This window comes from Hyaena hyaena, unplaced genomic scaffold (assembly GCF_003009895.1).
Source record: "Hyaena hyaena isolate Hyena2069 unplaced genomic scaffold, ASM300989v1 scaffold_766, whole genome shotgun sequence".
Taxonomy (NCBI): Eukaryota; Metazoa; Chordata; class Mammalia; order Carnivora; family Hyaenidae; genus Hyaena; species Hyaena hyaena.
In genome coordinates, this window is record NW_024081398.1 from 469,538 (window position 1) to 489,952 (window position 20,415).

General features: G+C 60.5%; 1 protein-coding gene across 3 annotated transcripts in view; it reads right to left on the reverse strand.

The window, feature by feature from the left end:
- Positions 1-20,415, reverse strand: part of KIRREL1 (kirre like nephrin family adhesion molecule 1) — a 95,525-nt gene that overhangs the window by 10,817 nt on the left and 64,293 nt on the right. For all 3 annotated transcript variants that reach the window (XM_039218505.1, XM_039218506.1, XM_039218504.1), the window contains exons 2-3: positions 4,717-4,866; positions 2,896-3,045 (exon numbers count right to left, since the gene is read on the reverse strand). In XM_039218505.1, the coding sequence (XP_039074436.1) occupies positions 2,896-3,045; positions 4,717-4,866 (300 nt within the window). The remainder of the gene's footprint in view (positions 1-2,895; positions 3,046-4,716; positions 4,867-20,415) is intronic.

Sequence of the window (20,415 nt, forward strand, 5' to 3'; positions counted from 1 at the left end):
CGCAGGGCAGGCTGTCCTGGACTGTCGGAGATGCAGGTCCTGAGCCGGGCTTCCTCTAGAAGGGAGACACCTGAAGCCCGACTGCGTTGGGCCCGCTGTGGACGCACAGCAGTGGCCTCCAAGCAGCTCTGGCATGTCTGTTCCTTGCTGTGTGATCTCGGCTGAGGCCCCCGAGGGCCAGAGTCTCCATCTCTTCAACAGGTGCCCTCATGAAGGTCACCTGGGGTGCAATGTGCAGGCCCCAGGTGACCTGTGTTCGCTCGGCTGCTCGGACGACAGCAGGTGACCCGCTGGAGCCCTGGCGCCTCCCCCTTGCTAGCTGGAGGGCCCGGGTCTGGGGCCAGATGGAGGCACGTTTGCAAGTGGGACGGCAAGGAGTTCAAGGTGGAGAGAAATGGATAAAGAGCTGCCACTCGGGGTCTGCTGGTCTGTGGGGATCCCTGCAAGGTCACGTCTGCTGTCTCGCCCAGGAAGAAGGTCCTGGATGGGGACACGGGCACCATGTCCCGACTCAGGAGCCTCCCCCGCCCCGCTGAGGGAAGGCTTCTCCTCCCATGGGCTCTCCCTTCCCCAGCACGCTGGCAATGTCCCCCTCATTCAGGGAAAGACCGTCCCTCTGTCACCTCTGTCACTAAGCCACCTTTCTCTCCGTTTCTGGGGCAAAGGCTAGTAAAGCTGTTGAAGTGTCTCCTGGGCCATCAGTTTAGACAGCACGTGTCTGCGTGCAGCCGTGTTTATGAACACACTTTGATGATTTGTGACAAATCTTTCTATCAACATGCACGTGTGTGTGTGTCAAACTAAAAAATAACACTGACGCCCACGTGAAGTTGAAACGAGATCATGGATGTGAAGTCAACTGTAAACTGTGATGTGATCGGCGATATTTCCGCCACTCGGGAGGGCCAGCTGACGTGGTGACAGGCGCGTGCGCAGGATTGCAGTTAACCCTCACCATGGGGCATCCTGCGTTAACCCTCTCACGGTAAATACCAATAGCCCCAATTCGCAGATTAGGTACTGAGGCTCAGAGAGGTTAAGAAATGTGCTCAGAGGCAGGAGAGGGAGCTAAGCGGCGGGGCCGGGGCAGGACTGGCCCGCTGACCCTGGAGCCGCACCCATCCCCAAGGTGCTGGAGTAGCTGTGGCTGCAAATGATGGGGGCTCATCAGGCCTGCAAGTCCACCCTGTGACTGTGCCTGGCCTGCGGCGGGGGCGGGGCGGCCACGTGGCACTGGAATGACCCACACTGGGCGCTGTCCTGCCTGGACTCCAGGCCCCGGCGCCACGAGCCAAGGTGGGTGGAAGCAGGTGAGCAGGGAGTATGCATGAGATATCTCTGCATCTCTGCAGGAGGCTGAGGTGGAGACGAGCAAGGGAAAGGAGACTGCACTAACCTCTCACCTCTTTTCCTCTGGGGCCCTGCCTTGCCCCCCGTGCCCCCCGAGTCACCCAGATATGCTGGGAAGGCCCCCACGCTGCACACGGACTGTGCCCTCCAAACGAGCCACCCAACAGCCCCACTGTGCGCTCTCCCTCCGTGGCCTGCAAGCTTTTTTAACAAGGTCCTCCATCAGGGTCCCTGTTGATCATCTCCTCTTCCAGGAAGCCTTCCTTGAGTGAACCAAGCCACTGCATGCCATTATAAGCCCCCTTCCTGTGATGCCCAGGGGCTTGGCTGGCCTTTTGTCATCTATTTGTCTGTGTCTGGGGGTCCGGGGGGAGAGAGAAGAGGGTATCAGGGCCTCCTCGTTACGATGGGATGGGAGTTCTCCAGAATCTCCAGGACCCCAAACACAGGCCGTTAGGGAGGGGGGGAAAGGAGAGACAAAGACTCCCGGGAATTTCATGTTTCCTCAGGTGGCCCGGGCTGGACGGGGCTCACTCGCACCCCAGCGAGGGATGGGAGGTGCCATCATGGCAGCCCACACCCATCCCTGGGGCCCACCTAACCCCCCTAACGTGGGTGCCATGCCTCGCTCAGAGAGCAAGAGCCCTGAGCCCCGGCCCTGCAGGGCCCTGACACCCCGTCACCTCGCTGCTCAGACCCTCCCAGTTCACAGCTCCCTGGGCAGGAGCGGCAAAGTGGAGGCTGCTAAGGAAAGGCTGCTGTCATCACGACACATTAGCCACGGGCAGACTGGTCCCCCGGGGTCGTGACCTCTTCGGATCACGGTGCCAAAATGGCCCGGCTGTCCTGACTCCTAGTCCAGCCGTTCCCTGACAGAGGGAAGACTTCTTGTCACCTTCCCATGGCCTCTCCAGCCCCAAGTAAGACCCTCCTCGAGTCCAAGCGTCTCCGCTCCTCCCTCCCCAGGGGCGTGTCTCACTTCTCCCGATTTCAGTAGGAAACAGGGAAGGGACAGTGGAGGCCAAGAGGAAGAGGGAGGGGCACGGCCCTGCGACCGACCTCAACCCCATCGCTCAGCCAACCCCAGCGCTCAGCTCAGCTCAGCCCTCGGGGCTCATTCCTTCTGGTCTCAGCACCCAGGGAGGAAAGGAGAGGTGTGGTGGAGGGTAGGGGGGTGGAGGGGTAGGGGAGTGAGGAGGAGGAGAGCCCAAGGGGCAGGTGCTGGGGCGGAGGTGGCAGGGGAGGACGGAGAGGCTCCCTCACCAACAAGCCTGGGCCAGGAGGGGCTGCGTCTCCACCACCTCGACTCTGCCCGGGCGGGGGTTGGGGGGGGCTCACGTCCAGCAGGAGGAGCCCGGTCCCGCCCGACACACAGGATGCCAGGCCTCACACCCCCACAGTCCCGCCAGGGGAGGCCCACACACCCGCTTCACTCTCCTCTGCCACTCTCCCTCGGCCTCCCACCTTGGGAGGCGTTTGGAGAAGGATGAGGAGTCCCAGGGACACGGGGGGGGGGGGGAGGAGCTGGGGGGGCTGGGGCATTACTGAGCACGGTGAGCTTGGCCCGTCGCGAGCGCAGGGCAGCCTCCGTGGCCTGGCACTCGTAGGAGGCGTCGTCAGACAGCTCGGCGTCCGTGATCTCCAGGTTGTACTGCCCGGCGTCCGCAGAGCCCACGACCCGGTACCGCGGCCAGGCTGCAGGGACACGTGTACAGGGCGGGCGGGGTGAGCCCCCGACCCGAGCCAGCCTGGGAGCCAGCTGGGACCGCCCGGGCCCACAAGGGTCCCGTCCCCCCTCCTCGTCCCCATGCGGGGGCCAGTACTCCTCCCCCCGCCCTGGCCTGGGACCTCGTCAAGCGGCTAAGCCGGGGATGACGTCCCAGGTGGGACACTGTGATGTCACCCCTGGAGCAGGAGCGACAGGCACACCCAGGGGGGAGGTGAGCAGAAATCTCCAGAGCTGTTTGCAGACAAATGTCTCTCATAATAGTAGGAAAGAAAGAGGGGGAGAAAGCAGAGAGAAAAGGAGGGGGAGAGGGGGAGGGCATGTGGGTGCTGGAAATATAGGGCATCGCAGCACAGATGGGGCTCCCTGGGGCCGGGGGGGGCCAAGGCAGGTCAAGGCCACACCCTCACTGGTGATGCGAAGGACGGATGAGGCAGGTCCTCCGGGCCCCTGAAGGAGTCCCTAACCCACACAGTCCCTGGAGAAGCCACAGCCGTGGCAGGGTGGCCTGTGAGCCTCTGGACCCCTCCCCTGCAGGCCTGCACCCCCTCCTGGGCACCCTTCTCCCGGGCTCACCACCACCTCCCTCCCATTATCTCCCTCTGTCCAGGGAATATTGATCCTTCTCACCCATTATCTATTGATCTCTCTCCCAGTTTCTCTCTCTTTCTATCATCAATAGACCCACCAGCCCATCTCTTTCCCTGCACGGACAAATTCCCCCTCCCTGTGCTAATCTGCAGAGGCCAAAGCAAACAATCTCAAACCTCGGACAACAAAAAGAATAAAAATACACAGCCCCTCCAGTGCTTGCATCATAGCACTGCTTCACGTGGCCGGTGACTTGTCACACAGCATCTTCTCTCGTTTGGTTCGAAAGTCACAAATGCCACTCCTAAGCTCGTGACGACTGTACCTATTTTTACACAGTAGTAAACTGCGGCCCAGAGAGGTGAAGTGGATTTCCTAAGGCCACCCAGCTCACAGGCGGCAGAGGCAGGACAAGAACCCACAGGTCTGACTCCTCAGCCACTGCGGGGCGGCCCTCCCCAGGGCACCTTCCTTTGCTTTGTAATATAGGAGGCTGTGGTTTTGTTATACTGAATCGTTAGGTAGGCTTCAGCACTGGCTGCGTGGTGCTTAATAAAGTCTTCTTGAACGCCTAGATAAATAAGGGCTCTGCTGATGTTAAAACAGGTTTTCGGCCTCTGAGCAGACGTCACCTGGGCAGAGGCAGGACAGGGTCTGGAGCAAAGCCAGCCGGGCAGGGGGCACCTGCCGGACAGAGGGTACCCATGCTCTCCCCCGTGCCTGCAGGACACTCGGCCTCACCACCTTCTGCCCGGAGCACCTCTCCTCCTGCTGTCCGTCTGTCTGTCTGTCTGCAGCTCTCTTACGTAAAGGTCTCTTGTTTTCCCTCCATCTCTCTGGCAGAAAGGTAGAGCTTCGGGGCCGGGAAGGCAGTGGAGGCAGAGCCCAGGAGGAGAGGGGAGAGGCCGAGCCTCACATAGATGGGAGAGGGGAGGCCGGAGCACAGAGAGGGGAGGTGGAGAGGAGCTGAGGAGGGGCGATGGCCCAGGGCTGTGTGCCAGGGAGGGGCACAAGGAGCCCGCATGCCGCGCCGGGGGCGGCCCACTCACCTTTGAGGCCCTGGCCCATGCCCAGTGCCAGCCCGTCCTTGGTCCATTGCACGATGCCCGAGTAGTTGAGCAGCACGCAGGGGAGCACCGCCCGCTGTCCCGCCACCACCGTCTGGTCCGCAGGCTCCTGGCTGAAGCGGGTCTGGGTCCCTGGCAAAGCCAAACCGGCATGCGGTGAGGCCACGCAGCGGGGAAGGCATTCCACCAGGGGCCACGCCCCAGCCCCCCGCTCCACTGCAGCCCAGCCCTGCCCTCCACGATGCACCGGCTCGCTCGCTCGAGTGCTGGATTCCCTCCTCCCCGCGCCCCTGGGGGCCGGGTTTCGGAGCCGAGGCTCAGCTCAGAGGAGCGGTGCAGTGGTATAAATAGCCCTCTCGTGTTACAGACAGGACGCTGCGTCCAGGGGGCCGAGGAAATTACCCAGGGGTGCAGGGGCGGGGTGGGGGGAGCGAGTGGCAGGGTGCGGACTCCATCCTAAGGCTCCCCCCTCCAGGTCCCAGTATGGTTCCGCCCCCGCTGCTCCCCGCGCCCCTGTCAATGCATGCTGCGTGCATGACACGGTCATACCACCACCCCTCAATCCCTGGGCATGAATATGCCACCGGACCCTTGCACGCGTCGTACGAGCCACCCTGAAGTAGCGCACGGGCGCAACCGCGCAGGAACCGCCCCCGAGAATGCACGCGGCGGGCACGCAAGGGCAGGCGCGTCCCCAGGCTGTCTGGGTCTCCGAGTGTCCACGACAAGCTTCGGAGCCCACTTCTCGGCACACCCGCCCCCTGCCCCCCAGCTCAGGGGCATGGCTGAGGACACGCGGACACAGCGACCCGTGTGCTGAGCCGCCGGCGCCGTGACTGTTTCCCTCTCCCTCGGGCTGCCGAGCCACACATGGCTGCCCGGCTGGCCGCCCGGCCGGGCGCGTTTGATTAGAGAGCTGCAGAGTAATTGCCTTTAATTGTGGAGCCCAAATGGAGCAGGGAATTGGATTGCGGCTGCTCCTCCGCCCCCCCGGGCTCCCCCCGCTCCCCGCGAGCCAGCGCTGGTCCCGCAGCCGCAACCGGCAGGCCTGGGCTCCTCGCTCCGGCTGCCCGGGCTGTGGGGGAGAGGGGAGCCGGCAAAGAGGGAGGTCTGCGGCCTTCCAGCTCCGTCCCCAATCTGTCAGCTTTGTCCAGAGCTCAGGGGACTCCTCTCCCTTCTTACCCTCCCCAGCTCCCACGTCTCTGCAGAGACCGCAATCCCCAAACCCAACCCTTTCCAAAATTTCTCTTTCCTTCCATCACTCCTGTGTGTAAGTGGAGGGAACCCGTCCCTCATTCGGAGATCTCCCTCGAAGCCACCAGAGACAGACAGACCCCAGGTTTCAGCCCCTCCGTTCTGTTTCCTCCTTTGGCTCCATTTCTCCCCATTCTCTCCAAACTGGCCCTACATTCCCTCCTTCCAGGAAGTCCTCCTGGATTGATCCCTTAGCAACTCAGACACACACGGCTTGTCCCATCCATCATCCAGCCCTGCTGTCACAACTCTATCCATGGCGTTCCTGTCCCAAACTATAAGAGTCTATGCCCATGTTTTTCTCATGGGGTAGAAGGCAGCTGGTGGGTGGGGGGGTTTGCACTGTCCGTTTCTACCAGAAAGGGAACCTCTCCTCCAAAGCCAAGGACCGTGCTGTCTCCTCCCTCTGAGTCTCCCTGGACATCTGACACCCACATTGTTTGCTGTACACAAAGGGGACAGAGAGAGAGGGGGCAGGGCTGGGAGTGATGGCCAGCGTATGATTTAATACAACGAGGCAGCCTCTTTTCTCTCGGGTTAGTGTACAAATCCAGCTCCCGGGGTCCACCCGGGCTGTGAACTTCGAAACAGGGCCCCTCCCCACAGCCGGGGGGCAGCTCCTGACTCTGCTGACCTGCCCTCCATCCCCCATTTCCAGGGATTTCAGTAGCAGGTGCTGAGATCCTGGGGGAGGGGGTGGGTCAGGTGAGCAGCCAGCATTATTAATTCAGGCGCTGTCCTTATTATTATTCAAATTTATTCATATCTTTGCGCATTCTCTAGTGCTGCTATGAGCTGCAAGCCCCTCCACTCACGATTCTCCTTCCCACGGCCCGGAGCCCAAGTCAAGGGCTCGGGGCGGGGGGGGGGGAGGGAGGTGGCCCGTCACCCCTGGCTCAGAGATGGGACTCGTATTCTCAGCTTTCCCGCGTGGGTCCCGAACACCCTGGCCTCCCACCGAGGTCTCCAGGAAACACTAAGAAGCCAACCGGGTGGCAGGATGGAGAGTGAAGCCCTGTGGTCGGAGGCAGAGATGCGGATCTTGCCGGAGGGAGGAGCCGGGCGGCTTGGGCGTGCCTCTTCCCCCAGCCCAGCTGATCTGCACAGTGACAAGTCTGGGCATGGACTGCAGGGTCCCTTTTAGGAGCACAGGTGAAGGGGACAGTGCCGGTGCCACTTCCTAACTGTGACCTTGCCCAAGTCACTCTCTGAGCCTCCCCCCTCCCTGGTAAACCGAGGCGTGACAATGCCCACCTCCCGGGTTCTGTGAAGGCTTGTGGGGTCAGGCGTATGGCAGGCCTGGTACCTCCCCCTGCATTCACCCACTGACGGGTCCCTAGGGCCCTTCCTTGCCCTGGGCAGCCGGATCATTAGAGGCAGCCCAGAGACCGGAGCGGGGACATGACAGAGAAGGCAGTATCTATAGACTCGGGGATCTGAGTAAGACCTGCTTTGCTTTAGGCCTACTTGAAGCAGGTTAGCTTGAGACACGGGGATGGAAGCAATGACCTGTGAAGTCTTCCATGACTCCCCGCTTGCCCTCTGAGCCCTTCTTACCTCTGCTGTCGTCCGGCCCCCACTGTGCTGCTCACCCTTGTGCCTGAGCCCTGGGGGCTCCTGGAGTCTGGGCTGTGTCCCTCAGAGTTCCAGCCCCCCACCCAGCACAGTGGCCTGGCTGCCACGCCCACAGCAGGTGCTCCCAAGGAGTGAGCACTTCTGTCTCCCCCCGACCCCCCGCCCCATCAAGGAAGGGAGGCAGAGGATGCTTCCTGCGAAGGCAGAGACAGGGCAGGGGACAGGGCGGGACAGGCTGGGTTCTCAATGCAGGGACACAGGAAAGTGCTGGGGGCGGGATGCACAGTCAGTCCTGAGAGGCTCCCTGGAAGAGGGAGTGAGGAACAGAGCTGGGATGGGTAGGGGAGGCAGGACCCTGGAAGGTTGTGATGCAACGGTGGGGCTTGCCAAGGAAACGCCTAGAAAGTGAGAGGGAGGTACAGACAGATGGCAGGCAAGACACCGGAGCAAAGGCAGGCGTGTCCTGGAGGCCTTATGACAGAGAAGGGGGTACTGGGTTACTCCTGAACGTCAGACCCAAGAGCCAGTACTGGAGGCCAGCAAGAACACACATATGCCTCAGGGGCCCTGGGGGCCTGGTCCTCCCACCGCGTGTGACAGAGCAGAGCCTGCACTGCCATTGGGGGCCAAACCGTAGTCCCACCTGAGCCCCATCCCTCTCCGGCACCAAACATGCACGGGCACGGCTCACTGTGAGGGGCCGGGGGGGGGCTGGCCGCAGGAAGACCATGACCGCAGACCACAGACCAGGTCTCCCAGCGCACCACCCTGGCCCGCCCTGCCTGCCCGGCCCGCCCTGCCCCTGCAGCTCCTGGGGGCACGGGGGGGCAGCATGACCTGCCAGGGGTACTCCTTGGGAATGAAGTCCCACCAGATCTGATCTGTGGCCTCCCTGCCTTCCGACACCATCAGGGTGCGGGTGTCGTAAGCAGCCATCGTGAGGACAGTCGTGGGCCACAGGGACTCAGGGGAGGCTGGACAGGGACACCCACATGGAGCAGGGGCGAGGGGAGCGAGGGGCGGGAATGAGATGAGGAGAAGCAGGCGGGCAGACTGGGTCGTGATGAGGAGGAGGAGGCAAGGGGGATGGTCTGCAGGGAAAGGCAGCGGGCAGGCCCCAGTGACACAGTGACCCTGAGAGTCATGGAGCCAGGCCAAGGCAGAGGAGCAGGAGGTGGGGGTCCCGGAGATGGAGGGGGAGACGCAGAGGGCCTCTGGTTACTGTGCACTTCTTCCCTCTAGGCATGTGCGCCAGGAGGCCGGGCAGGTTCCTGATGCCCCCACCCGGGACAGGAGGTCCCCAGGGGTCTGCAGGCAGGTGAACGGCTGGGGAGACACGAAGAGCGCATTGGGGGTGCGTGGGAGGGGGGCTTGTGCTTCTCACCCAAGCTGAGGAGGGGTCAGAGCTGCAGATACCCCCATTCCTACCACCTCCCTCCCCCAGGCCTCCTTCCTTTCAGGTTCCCTGGGCACCTCCCCCCACGACTGCCCACCCCACCTCTCATTGCTCCCCCACTCCTGACCCCTCCCCCATTCTGCCCCCACATTGTTTGGGCTCCAGGTTACAACACTTCTCACAGCTGCCTTGGATTATAACTTACTTGTGTGTGTGTTTCGGGCTCTCCCACTCTCCTGGGAGCCCCTGGAGAACAGAGACGCTTTGATTTACCTTTCTCGTCCCTTCAGTCCCAGCAATGTCCCTTAATAGTGATAACTCCCAATTATGAGATGCCAGCTCTGCGCCGGGCACAGAGGCAGGTGCCTTACACAGACCTCGTTTCCCGCCTGATAATCCACCGCTCGGCGGTGGCCGCCATCTCCATTTTAGAGGAAAGGGACATGAAGCTCAGGGCGCTTAAGGCACAGACATTATTTAGAGGCAGAGATGAGAATGAACCCGGTCTTCTCAGATGCATGGCCCCCGCCGCTGGCGCCGTGCCACGCCACAGGAATACCCAAGAAGCATTTCCAGGACGCGCTGCACTCACGCCCCGCCCCAGAGACCCTCCACGACTTCTGATCCCCACTTTTCTCCTCCGACTCCCAGCGTCATCCTGTCTGCCTCTGGGCAGGGCCGTGCTCCTCGACGTGGGGCTGGCCAGTACCCCGCAGCCACGCGGGACGTGGTCCACGCGCTGTCACCAACCACAGGAGAAGCTTGGCGTGTATATCCCTACACGGAGGACAGTGGTTCCCAGGGCTGTAGGACATCAACAGCACGCAGAGACGCTTCGGCAATTTGCAAAACGTTAGTGCTAAGCCACCAATGTCCTCCAGCAGCAGTGGTAACAAACAGCCCCTGACTGTAAAGAGCCAGTCCCTGGGCCGCGCACCTCCCGGGCCCGCGCACCTCCCTGGGTCGCATATACCCAACCCCAGGCCAGCTCACTTCCTATACACAACAGCCCAGTGAGGCAGGTGCCGTTATTCTCCCCGGTAAGATCTGAGGCTCAGAGAAAAGCAACTTCCCTGAAGCCACATAGCTGGTGAGTAGCGGGGCCAGGGAGCAAAGCAAGGGGCCAGGACACCTGGCTCCCGGACTGTCACCGTGCCCACCTGGCTACTGCTGTCTTGCCCGCTCTCCCCACCACTGGGACCTCGGGGCTCGCCCTGGCCGTTGTGCAAGCTGGCTTCTTGGTGCCTCTGCACGTCCCCTTGATGCCGTCCCCCGGGGGGACCCTCTCCTCCTCCCCTCCTCAGGCGACATTGCCCTCCAGCTCTGCTCTCCAGAGTTGGCTACGCCAGGAGGGGCCACCTGCCCCCGCGTCCTCTCCCGTTCCCGCTGGGCCTGGTGAGGACAGAGGTCGAGTCCCATTTCTGACTCGGAACTAGGAAGTGACCTCTAGCGTACAGATTCTCGGACACACGCCCGTGCTCCCTGAGGGCACACGTGTCCCATACGGAGCAGGTGTGCACACACGCCCCTCTCGCGCGACTGCACCCAGGCGCATGCATGCTTCTGCACCCCACGGGCCCCTGTCTGCACCCGAGCCTCGGCACATGTGCTCCCCCAGCCCTGCCTGCCGGGCCGGCCGGGAACCAGAGAGGGAGAAAGGCCAAGGAAGCTGGGCTGCAGGAGAAGGGCTGGTGGAGGCCGGGCCCTGTCTCCCCGGATTTATCAAACGCGCGGTTAATGAGCCCCCTGGGCGGAGCCGTCCCGAGCTCTGCACTCCAGATTGCTGCTGGTTCAAAGGGAAGCCTTTGATTCGCACCGACAGCTTTCAGATGGAACTAAATCTCCCCACACTGCACTCCCCCTCCAGCCCCGCTGGCCCCGCTGCCTGCTCTCACATCTTCGCTCGCCCACCGTCCCCCCAGACTCTCTCCCCAACCCCAGCCGTTCCCTTCCTGCTCTATGAAAAATACAACAGCCAGGGAGGGCCCCTCCCCTTGGCTTCTCTCATCTCACGCAGAAAAGAGGATTGTGATTCTCCCGGGCCGGCCGGGCCAGCCAAGGGGAAAGGAGAGGAGAAAGGGAGATTTGCACTTTTGATAGAGGAGAGAAGGCGGCAGAAGCGGGGGAGGGAGCGAGGGAGGGCAGGAGGGGTGCTGGCTGGGGCGGAGAGAGCGGGAACACTGGGAGCAGAGACACACAGATGCAGACAGAAGGGGGCTCAGGACCCTGGGGCCAGGGGCTCCCCGCTGCGGGGGCTGGGGGGCTGTGCCTCTGCCGACTTGAAGGATGTAGCGTCCAGCCCACAATCGGAAAAAGTCCATATGTGATACGGCTTTTTCGAGAAGCCCTGACAGATGATGAACCAGGGCACGGGAGGCTGCCAGCAGGTAACCTCAGGCGTGGCTGGGAGCAGACCTCGGGGTGAGCCCCCAGACAAGTCTGCAGACATTCAGACTCTCAGCGCCCCCGCGCTGCTGTCTGCCTGCCTTCATTGCACGGTCTGACATGAAAAAGTCACCCTGGACAGCAGGGGCCTCAGTGCCTTGACTCAACCTACCCAACCAAGCTCCCCCACCTTCCCACCCCCACCTCAAGTCACAGGCAGAAGAGTGGGTCTCTCCTTCCTCCGCCCAACCTGCCTGGCCAAGCCAGCCTGATGCCATCTCCAAGGCCGGGGTATGGTGGGGACAGCCGAAGGGGAATCTTTCCAGGGACCAGATGGGATTTTACAAGTGGCCACAATCTGGCCTGGTCTCCTTGCATCCGAGCAGACCACAGAGGCCGGCTGCAGAGGCTGGCCCCAGGGCCTGGCTGATCCTCCCCGTGACGGGGGGCACGGGTTTACTGGTCTGGGCCAGTGCGTTAGTCACGGAGAAGCAGGACAGAAACCTGAAAGAGACAAGGGGACCTGGCCAGCACAGGCCAGGGAGGGACAGACGCGCTGTGGGCCGGAAGTCAGGAGACATGGGCTTATCTGGTCCTGGCTCTGCCCCCACCCGGCTGAGTGACTTCGGGGAGGTGGCTTCCCTAGCCTGGGTTGAAGCTTCCTTCAACTATAAAGACAGGGAGCTGAACACTCGGACCCCCAGGGCCTTCCCGCTGTGACGTTCTGAGATTCCGCAGCATGGCCTGCTGTCCTGGGGCCTCAGCCAGGACTCGCTGACCCTCCAAGGACGCAGCCCTGTGCCCGCCCCTCTTGGACTGTGCGGGGCAGAGCCGGCGCACCTGCGGCCAGGCCACACTGGTGACCTCCCCGCGGGGGGTAGAGGCCAGTCTGTGGCTTTGTGACGCAAGGACCGTGGCGCAGAAGACCCGGCCAGGGACCCAGCACAGGGAGGGAAGGCCCCTCTTCGCTTCCCCTGCAAGGCACTCCCCACCAGGGCTCCCTGCATCCCCTGCACTAAGCTCGGGGTGGGAAGGGGGAGGGGCAGAGGGCAGGCAGCCCTGGCCTCTGAGGTGACCCGTCAGCCCAGGCCCACCCACAAGGACTTGGAGCTCCGGAACTAAAAAAGACTGGCAGGTGCAGCTGGGAACACGCGCCCTCCCCCACCCAGCTCCCATTTGGGCCTCCAGCCCCCTGGCCCTGGCAGCACAATGACACCTGGGCCAGACCTGATCTGACAACTCTATGCAAATGTGCCCTGGCAGAGGACCCTGAGGATGTTCTCTGGGAAGGACAAGGGCACCGTGAGCCCAAGTGGGCTTGGCTGTAGCAGGTATGACAGCGGGAGCAGGAAGGGGGGGAGGGGATGGCGGACGGTTCTGCTGAAGAACCGAATTTCAATCTGGCTTCAGTGGGAAGGCAAGGGCGGTGAGGGAGAGGAGGCAGGTGGCTGGCAAGGACTTAGCGCAGACAGGAGACAGAGAGGGGAGGAGGAGGGCGGCAGAGGCCAGGACCGTCACAAAGCCAGAGGCCGAGGAGACGGGAGCCAGGCACCAGGAATGGTGCAGGAGCGGGGCCGGGAGGGGCGGCAAGGGAAGCAGGCCCTCTGCCCTCTGCCTCCGCCCACCCGGCACCTGCTGGCCCCTAGCCGTCCCCACCCCACGCCCCCACGCGCACAGAGAGGGAGGAGAAGGAGCAGAGAAAGAGGAAGGGATGGGAAGGAAGAAGGGAGGGAGGAAGGAGCTGAGGTGCCCCTGGGGCGTGAAAGAGAAGGAAGCAAGACAGACAGGAAAGGGAAACAAGAAAATTAAATTAGAAAGAGAGTCTGAAGGTCAGAGTGGCACAGGACCTTCAACACTAACCCAGCACCTCTCTCTGAAGAAACTGAGGGCCAGCAAAGGACAGAAGTATTCGGGGCAGGCCTGCCTCCTGCTACGGAGGCCCTGTCTGCAGGCCCCAAGCCCCGCCCGTCCTGCACCGGAGGCAAGAGACAGAGGACAAGTCCTTACCTGGAAACCCTCCTTTAAAAGGAGGGAGGAGAAGGGGCAGCAGGAGGGAGGCTATGGGAAAGAAGGCCAGGAAGATGGAGGAAGCTGTACCCAGGGCGGTGTGGGGGGAGAGGGGAGGAGAGGGATCTGAGGCCACCTTCTGGCCAGGCCACGAGCATTGAGGTCAAAGGAAAGAGTGAAATCCTTGAGAAATGGAAGGGATTTCGGCAAGGATTAGCCAGGGAGGGCCAGGAGGAGAGAATGAGGTGGGGCCGTGTCTGAGGGAATTCCAGGCCTGGTCTCTCCCCACAGAGCAGATGGCCCAGCGATGCCACTGGGCGGGTCCCTCCACGGGCGTCCTGGGTGGGGAGGGCCTTCCAGACGGGTCCGTGCACCAGCCTCACCGACTGACCGACAGCCTGCCTGGCCTGGGGCCCGGCTGCACTCCCTCCTCCTGGGCCTCAGGCACACACAAGTGCAAGTTCTCCTCCTCAGCTCAAGGGTACCTTCTCAGGTGCCCCGTTAGGAATGTGGCTTCCCGGGTGGCTTAGTCGGTTAAGCGTCCGACTTTCGCTTGGGTCATGATCTCGCGGTTCATGGGTTCGAGCCCCGCGTCGGGCTCTGTGCTGACTGCCAGCTCGGAGCCTGGAGCCTGTTTCAGTCTGTGACTCCCTCTCTCTCTCTCCCTCCCCTGCTCACACTCTCTCTCTCTCCTAGAAATAAATAAAATATTTAAAAAAAAAATTACAAAAAAAAAAAAGGAATGTGGCTTCCGCATGCAGTCGGCGGTGGTCAGAATGGGACCCCTGAGTGGCCCCGCCCACGCTGTAGGCGGGAAGCCCAGGAGGAGATGCAGGCTGCTCCCCAGAGCCTCTCCGGAGAGGTTTCCTGGCACTTTAAGGAATGGTCTCCAGAATGAATAGCACCAACTCAGAAATCCGCAAGCCGGAGGTGGGCAGGAGTAAGGAGGCGGCTGGGGGGCTCAGTAGGTTAAGCGTCCAACTTCGGCTCAGGTGGTGATCTCAGGGCTCTCGGGTTCGAGCCCCTCGTCGGGCTCTGTGCTGACAGCTTGGAGCCTGGAGCCTGTCTTTGGATTCTGTGACTCCCTCTCTCTCTGCCCCTCCCCTGCTCACGCTGTGTGTGTCTCTCTCTCTCTTTCCAAAATAAATTAAAAAAAAAAAAAAAAGTCAGGAGACTCGGGTCTCCTCTTGCCAAACAGTGGCTCTTAAGGACACCTGTCCAGTTCTGAGTTGAATGAGCTTTATTGTACTTCTGCACCCCCTCCTGCTCCTCCCAAAATTAAAAGAAGGAAGAAAGAAAGAAAGAAAAAGCCCAGGAGATCTAGGTGTTAGACTTTATCTTCTTCTGGGGCTGGGAACCCTTCATCACAGATGACCTGGAAGATTTTTCTAGCACTTCCAGATGAACTAGACTCTACGAACCAGGTGAGCGACTCACATAGGAAGGCATGGAGGGTGGGGGCGCCTGGGTGGCTTAGTCGGTTAAGCGTCCGACTTTCGCTTAGGTCATGATCTCGCGGTTCGTGGGTTCGAGCCCCGCGTCGGGCTCTGTGCTGACTGCCAGCTCAGAGACTGCAGCCTGTTTCAGTCTGTGACTCCCTCTCTCTCTGACCCTCCCCTGCTCACGCTCTCTCTCTCTCTCTCTCTCCTAGAAATAAATAAAACATTTAAAAAAAAAAAAAGGACGGCATGGAGGGGGGGGGTGGGGGGCACTNAAATAAATAAAACATTTAAAAAAAAAAAAAGGAAGGCATGGAGGGTGGGGGTGGGGGGCACTGGCCCCAAGCAGTGTCTCCGAGAAAGGCCGACTTCGCAGACACACCGCCAGCCCGCAGCACAGGGTGTCTCAGGCCCCATCATTTGGCCTTCATTACCAGCCTCCACGCCAAGAACTTTCCAGTAGCCCATGGCAGTGCACTCCCCAGCCCTAGAGGTGCTCAGATAAGGGAGCACCACCTCCTGTCCTCAACGCCCCAGACGGCTCGGGGTCATATTTAAGGTCTCTTTCAGTTCTGGTGCTTTATGATTCTATTTACACGCCTCCCGTATTTTCTTCATACTTAGACATGCGCCTGTCAAACAATCAATCTGTAACAGTTGGATCAAGGTGGATTGAAATGGTTTGCAAGACCAGAGTTTAAAAGGAAGAAATTCTGAACAGAACACAGGGGCAGAGAAAAGAACAGGTCAAAAAATGGTCTAGGGATGGAAGGCAAAGCTAGAAGGAAAGCTTTTGTCTCAGGGCAATTAATCATGAAACTCTGCACGTCAGCCCTGGGGCCCGAGCACAGGATCCTGTCAATTTAGACCCGTAGCTCGGTCTGCAGCAACACTGTATTTCATTTGGGCTCCTTTTTCACAGGACGTGTAAACTCTTTGAGACAACAGATGTAATCAAACAGGTGCAAAAGTGCTTTGCACAAAGTACGTGCTCAATAAATGCTTGCTCTTTGACTATTTGAATTGATAATTTATGGATAAAGCAACTGAGTCCAGAGAAAATCAGCTCAATTCAATATTTATCCACTCATGCAATAAATATGTTGTTGGGGTCAAATGCAGAGCAAGCACTGTCCTGGGCGCTGGGCTGTTCCCCCTCCCAGGGCACAGTCTAAGAGACACAGGATGACAAGCGCCATGACGGGGATCGGCAGAGGGGAAAGTACCTTAGATCAGTGGAAATGCCGCATTTTTCTGTATGTCTGACCTCCATCCTGGTCTTCCCCTGGCCTGAGACCCGTATCTTGCTGGCCTCTGCTAGTGCTGGCCTCCTCCACTCATACAGGCTGGACACTGGAGGGCTTACTTGGCACGCAGTAGACAGTCAATAAATACACACTTAGTGACCAGAATGCACTGAGGCCTGACGACAGGCAGGAGTTCAACAGCCAGAGGACGGTGGGGGGTGGGGTGGCATTCCAGACAGGGGAACAGAGTGAGCCAAGCCATGGAGACCTAGACGACCAGGGAGCAGTTGGAAGTCACTGGAATTCAGGCACAAAAAGAAATTGAAACTAAGGGCATGGCTCTTTAAAAACTAAACACTTCTGGGGCGCCCGAGTGGCTCAGTCGGTTGAGCATCCAACTCTTGATTTTGGCTCAGGTCATGATCCCGGGGTCGTGGGATCGAGCCCCGTATCCGGCTCTGCCCTGCAACGGAGGCTGCTTAGGATTCTCTCTCTTCCCCGTCTCCTTCTGCCCCTCTCCCACTCGCACACACTGTCTCTCTCTCTCAGAACAAAATAAATAAATCAAAACTAAAATAAAAAAATGAACACTTCGTCCTTCTGGGCATTCCCCAGTCTCCACCTTCTAGAAACTTCTATGCTGAGAGACACTGGACACAAAGTCTAGATGCAGAAAGACAAAAGTGGGAGCCCGGTGGGTGATCCAAGATGCAGAGAGAGTGGTGAGGTGTCAGCTCTGTCGGGCGAGTCAGAAGCCAGTAAGGTGGCTGCTGAGTGTGTGTGTGTGTGTGTGTGTGTGTGCACGCGCGTGTGTGCGTGGGGGGGTGCATGTGTCCTTGTTTGCGTTCACGCGTCTTGTGAGCTTGTCTATGTTACCGTGCATCTATATACAAGTGTTGATACGTAGCCACCATAACTTGGACATTCTAGGCTTTTCCAATTAATCTCCATTAAAAAGATTTCCCACAAAGGCACTTCTGGAGGCCCCGAGTTGGGGTCATCAGGATCAGTCCTGCGTAAAGCAAAGCAGCTCCGACCGGCTGCAGGATCGATCCATCTGACTCGGTTCATCCTGCATGTGCAAGGGGCGTGGAATGTTAATCTGCTGCGGGAGCCCCGGGGGCCCCGAGGTGCGGCCCTGCAATCAACGGCCGTGGCGTTGATGACGGTGGGGCTGCAAACCCGACTCTGTCTGCCCTGATCTTCCTGCCCTGCCTCAGTTCGCTGTTCATGGGGTAAAAGAACAGGGGGGCCTGGGGATGCCGACACCACTCAGCTAACCATTGCTGCAAAGCTTGCAGGACGCTGGTGGGGCAAGGGTCCATGGAGAGGCCTTCTCTTCTTTCTTTATTTTTTTTTTTTTTTTTAGTTTATTTTTGAGACAGAGAAACAGAACATGAACAGGGGAGGGGCAGAGAGAGAGGAAGACACAGAATCTGAAGCAGGTTCCAGGCTCTGAGCTGTCAGCACAGAGCCTAACATGGGCCACGAGATCATGACCTGAGTCGGACGCTTAGGACTGAGCCCCCAGGCGCCCCGAGAGACCTTCTCTTCAAGCCTGTGCATACTGACAACTCTTCCTGGGACCTGTACGCTCGCAAAAGCCAGAGCATCTCTGACGGAGGCGGGCGGTGAACAGAAAGGGAAGAGCGACCTCACACATGTACATGCCAGTCACCCTGCCATGGCCTAGCAACCTTCCAATCTCCTCCTCCAGGCAGTCCTCCTGGTATAAATTAAGTGTTGATTTTCCCATCTTGTCCCGCCCAAACCAAACTCAGGTCTGTGCCCCCGGCAACACCTTCACCGATCTGGGGTCGCCCAGCCCTGCTCACTTGTCTCTTTGTCCCGTGTTTCGAGTCAGCCTCGGGGCCGCCCAGGCACCAGAGGAGAAGCCAGAAGCAGGTCCCCATGGAGGTGCTCACTAAGGCTGCATGAAGAGGAGCTTGATGGGGTCCGTGGCAGAGGGTCAGACGTCCAGGCATAGGGGAATGTTGGAGAAGGTGGCCTGCCTCTTCCTTCCCACACTTCCTGCGTCTGGTTCTTTCCTTCCCTATTGGATGTCCTGTGATGTCCCCCACCAGGGGAAGGGGGGGTCTCTCCTTCCTCCACCTCCACTGTCCCCAGTCTCTGCAACAACCTAATGATTCCTCATTTCGCTGCCCAGCCCTCGACGGGGAGAAGTTCCCTTTGATTGCTTGTGACACGGATCTCACAACAAATTTAGCACCTCGTTTCCTGGATGAGCCAATATTCCCCCTCGATTATCTCCCTGGGAGGAGGACAGGGCGCCGCGCATTCCAAAGAGCGGCTTATGCCTCCCCAGGTTATTGAGGACGACCAGGCTCTCCGTCCTCCCCAGGATGGATGGGGTGGGGTGGGAGGAGCACACAAGGGCTCCGAACCAGGGAGAGGTGGAGGAGGGGGCAGGGAGGACCAATGGGGAACAGAGAAGCCTCTGGAAACCCAGGCCTCGGCAGGTGTGCGTGCAGATTCTCTGAAATGGAAGGTGGCAGCGAGAACTGTCTGGCTTTTGCACAAATCATTCTAGACCTTCCTTCCCAGGCCTCTCCTGAGATCCTGGCACTTTATCCAGCCTCCTCCCTCCCCCTCCTCCCCGGAAGTCTTGGCATGGGGCTAATGGGGGGCGGGGAGGGGTGACCTGGGGGCCTCACTCTTCACCCGGGAGGGGAGGCACTTCCCCACTCCACACCCCGACTCCAGCATTCCCCGACACTTCAGTCTCCCGCAGAAATGGCTTTTCCCAACAAAATCACCAGTTCCTTGCTGGGCCGCTGGGAGGGGCAGGTGTCCTAGGAGGCATCTGCCCCACGGGACCGATGAGGGCGGTGAGAGGTGGTGAGGTGAGTTGGGGGGACGGGACAGAAGGTTCTCTGAAGGTGGAGGAGGAAGGGCAGGCTGGCAGACCCTGGAAAATGGACCATGAAGGAGGGAAGGGGTGATGCGGTCACGTCACTTAGAACCCTGGCCACACGGGAGACAGAAAGGTGCAAGATGCAGAAGATGGGAGCGAGCCCGGGGCAGGTGCGCAGGGGTGCCGGGCAGAGGGTGGGAGCTTATGGCTCATGTGTCCTTCCCAGGACAGGGGGATGGAGAGGGAGGAGGGTACAGATCCGAGGCTCCACGACTGAGCTGTGGGACCGCCAGGCAGGGAGGGCAGAAGGGGAGCCAGAGGGAAGGAGCACAGATGGCTGCTGTCAGTAACCGGCTCCCAGTAAGGCCGGGGCGCCTCAGGGGGCAGAGCTGAGCCCGGGAGCCATGGGACGGACAGTCAAGGAGCAGAGCCCGGGAGGAAGGAGAAGCCTCACGCCAGCCTGTGTTCCCGTTTCCACACCAACCCCACACGTGACCCCCAGGCCACCTCAAAGCCAACACTCACTGCAACCAGAGCCGACTCCCAAGCATCATTCCACCCCGAATCCCAACTGGCCCCGAGCCTCCAGGCGGCCGGCATCTCAAACTCCTGTAGTGAGGGGTCAGCAGAAGTGAGTGACAAATGCTTGTTGAATAAACGAGCACATAAACCACCTTGACTCCTACCCTTAACAGTAAGGCGCCCAGGCCTGACCCCCTGCCTACACCAACGCCCGTGAGCACCGGTCAGCCCCAGGCCCCAGCTCTGGCCGCCGCAGTCCTCAGAGCCACCGTCCCCAGCGCAGCCTCACTGCGACTGATCTCAGCCTGTTCCTGCCCCGTCCCTCTGGGTGGATCCAGGCAAACAAACAAAGGCGTCAGCTCAACCGGGGCACCAAGGCAAGGTGGGGTGTGGGCCCCAAGTTCTCAGGCCAATTACGGATGCTTCCTTTTGTCTCCAAGCCAGCTCTGCCCAGCACGCTCTGCCCTAGGGCGTGGGGCGGAACAAGGCTGAGGCTCAGGACCAAAGGACCCTGACCCCGAGACCCTAGGAGGAGCGAGGTAGGTGTGAAGAGGCGAGCAGGACAGAAATCCAGAGTGAGGAAGTGAACGGGCTCCAGGTCAGGAGCACCCTCCTGTGCCCTGCCCCCCCCCCCGCGGGGTCCCTGGCCCAGACACAGGGCATAGGAGCCCTTCGTGGGCGCCCATGGGGGGGCAGGGGGCTGTGGTGAGGATGGGGCCCTGGAGGCGCTGCGCTACTCTGGAGACCCTGCCTACTTGCTGCCTGACTCGGGAGCAGGGCCTCTCCCTCCAGGCCCATTCCTCCTCCTCCCCCTCCCCTCCTCCTCCCCTCCTCCCCTCCCTCCTCCTCCCCCTTCCTCCTCCCCCTCCCCTCTCCCTCCCCCTTCTCCCCTTCCCCTCCCCCCCCTCCCCCCTCCCTCCCCCTCCCCCTCCCCCTTCTCCCCTCCCCCTCCTCCACTCCCCCTCTCCCCTCCTCCTCCCC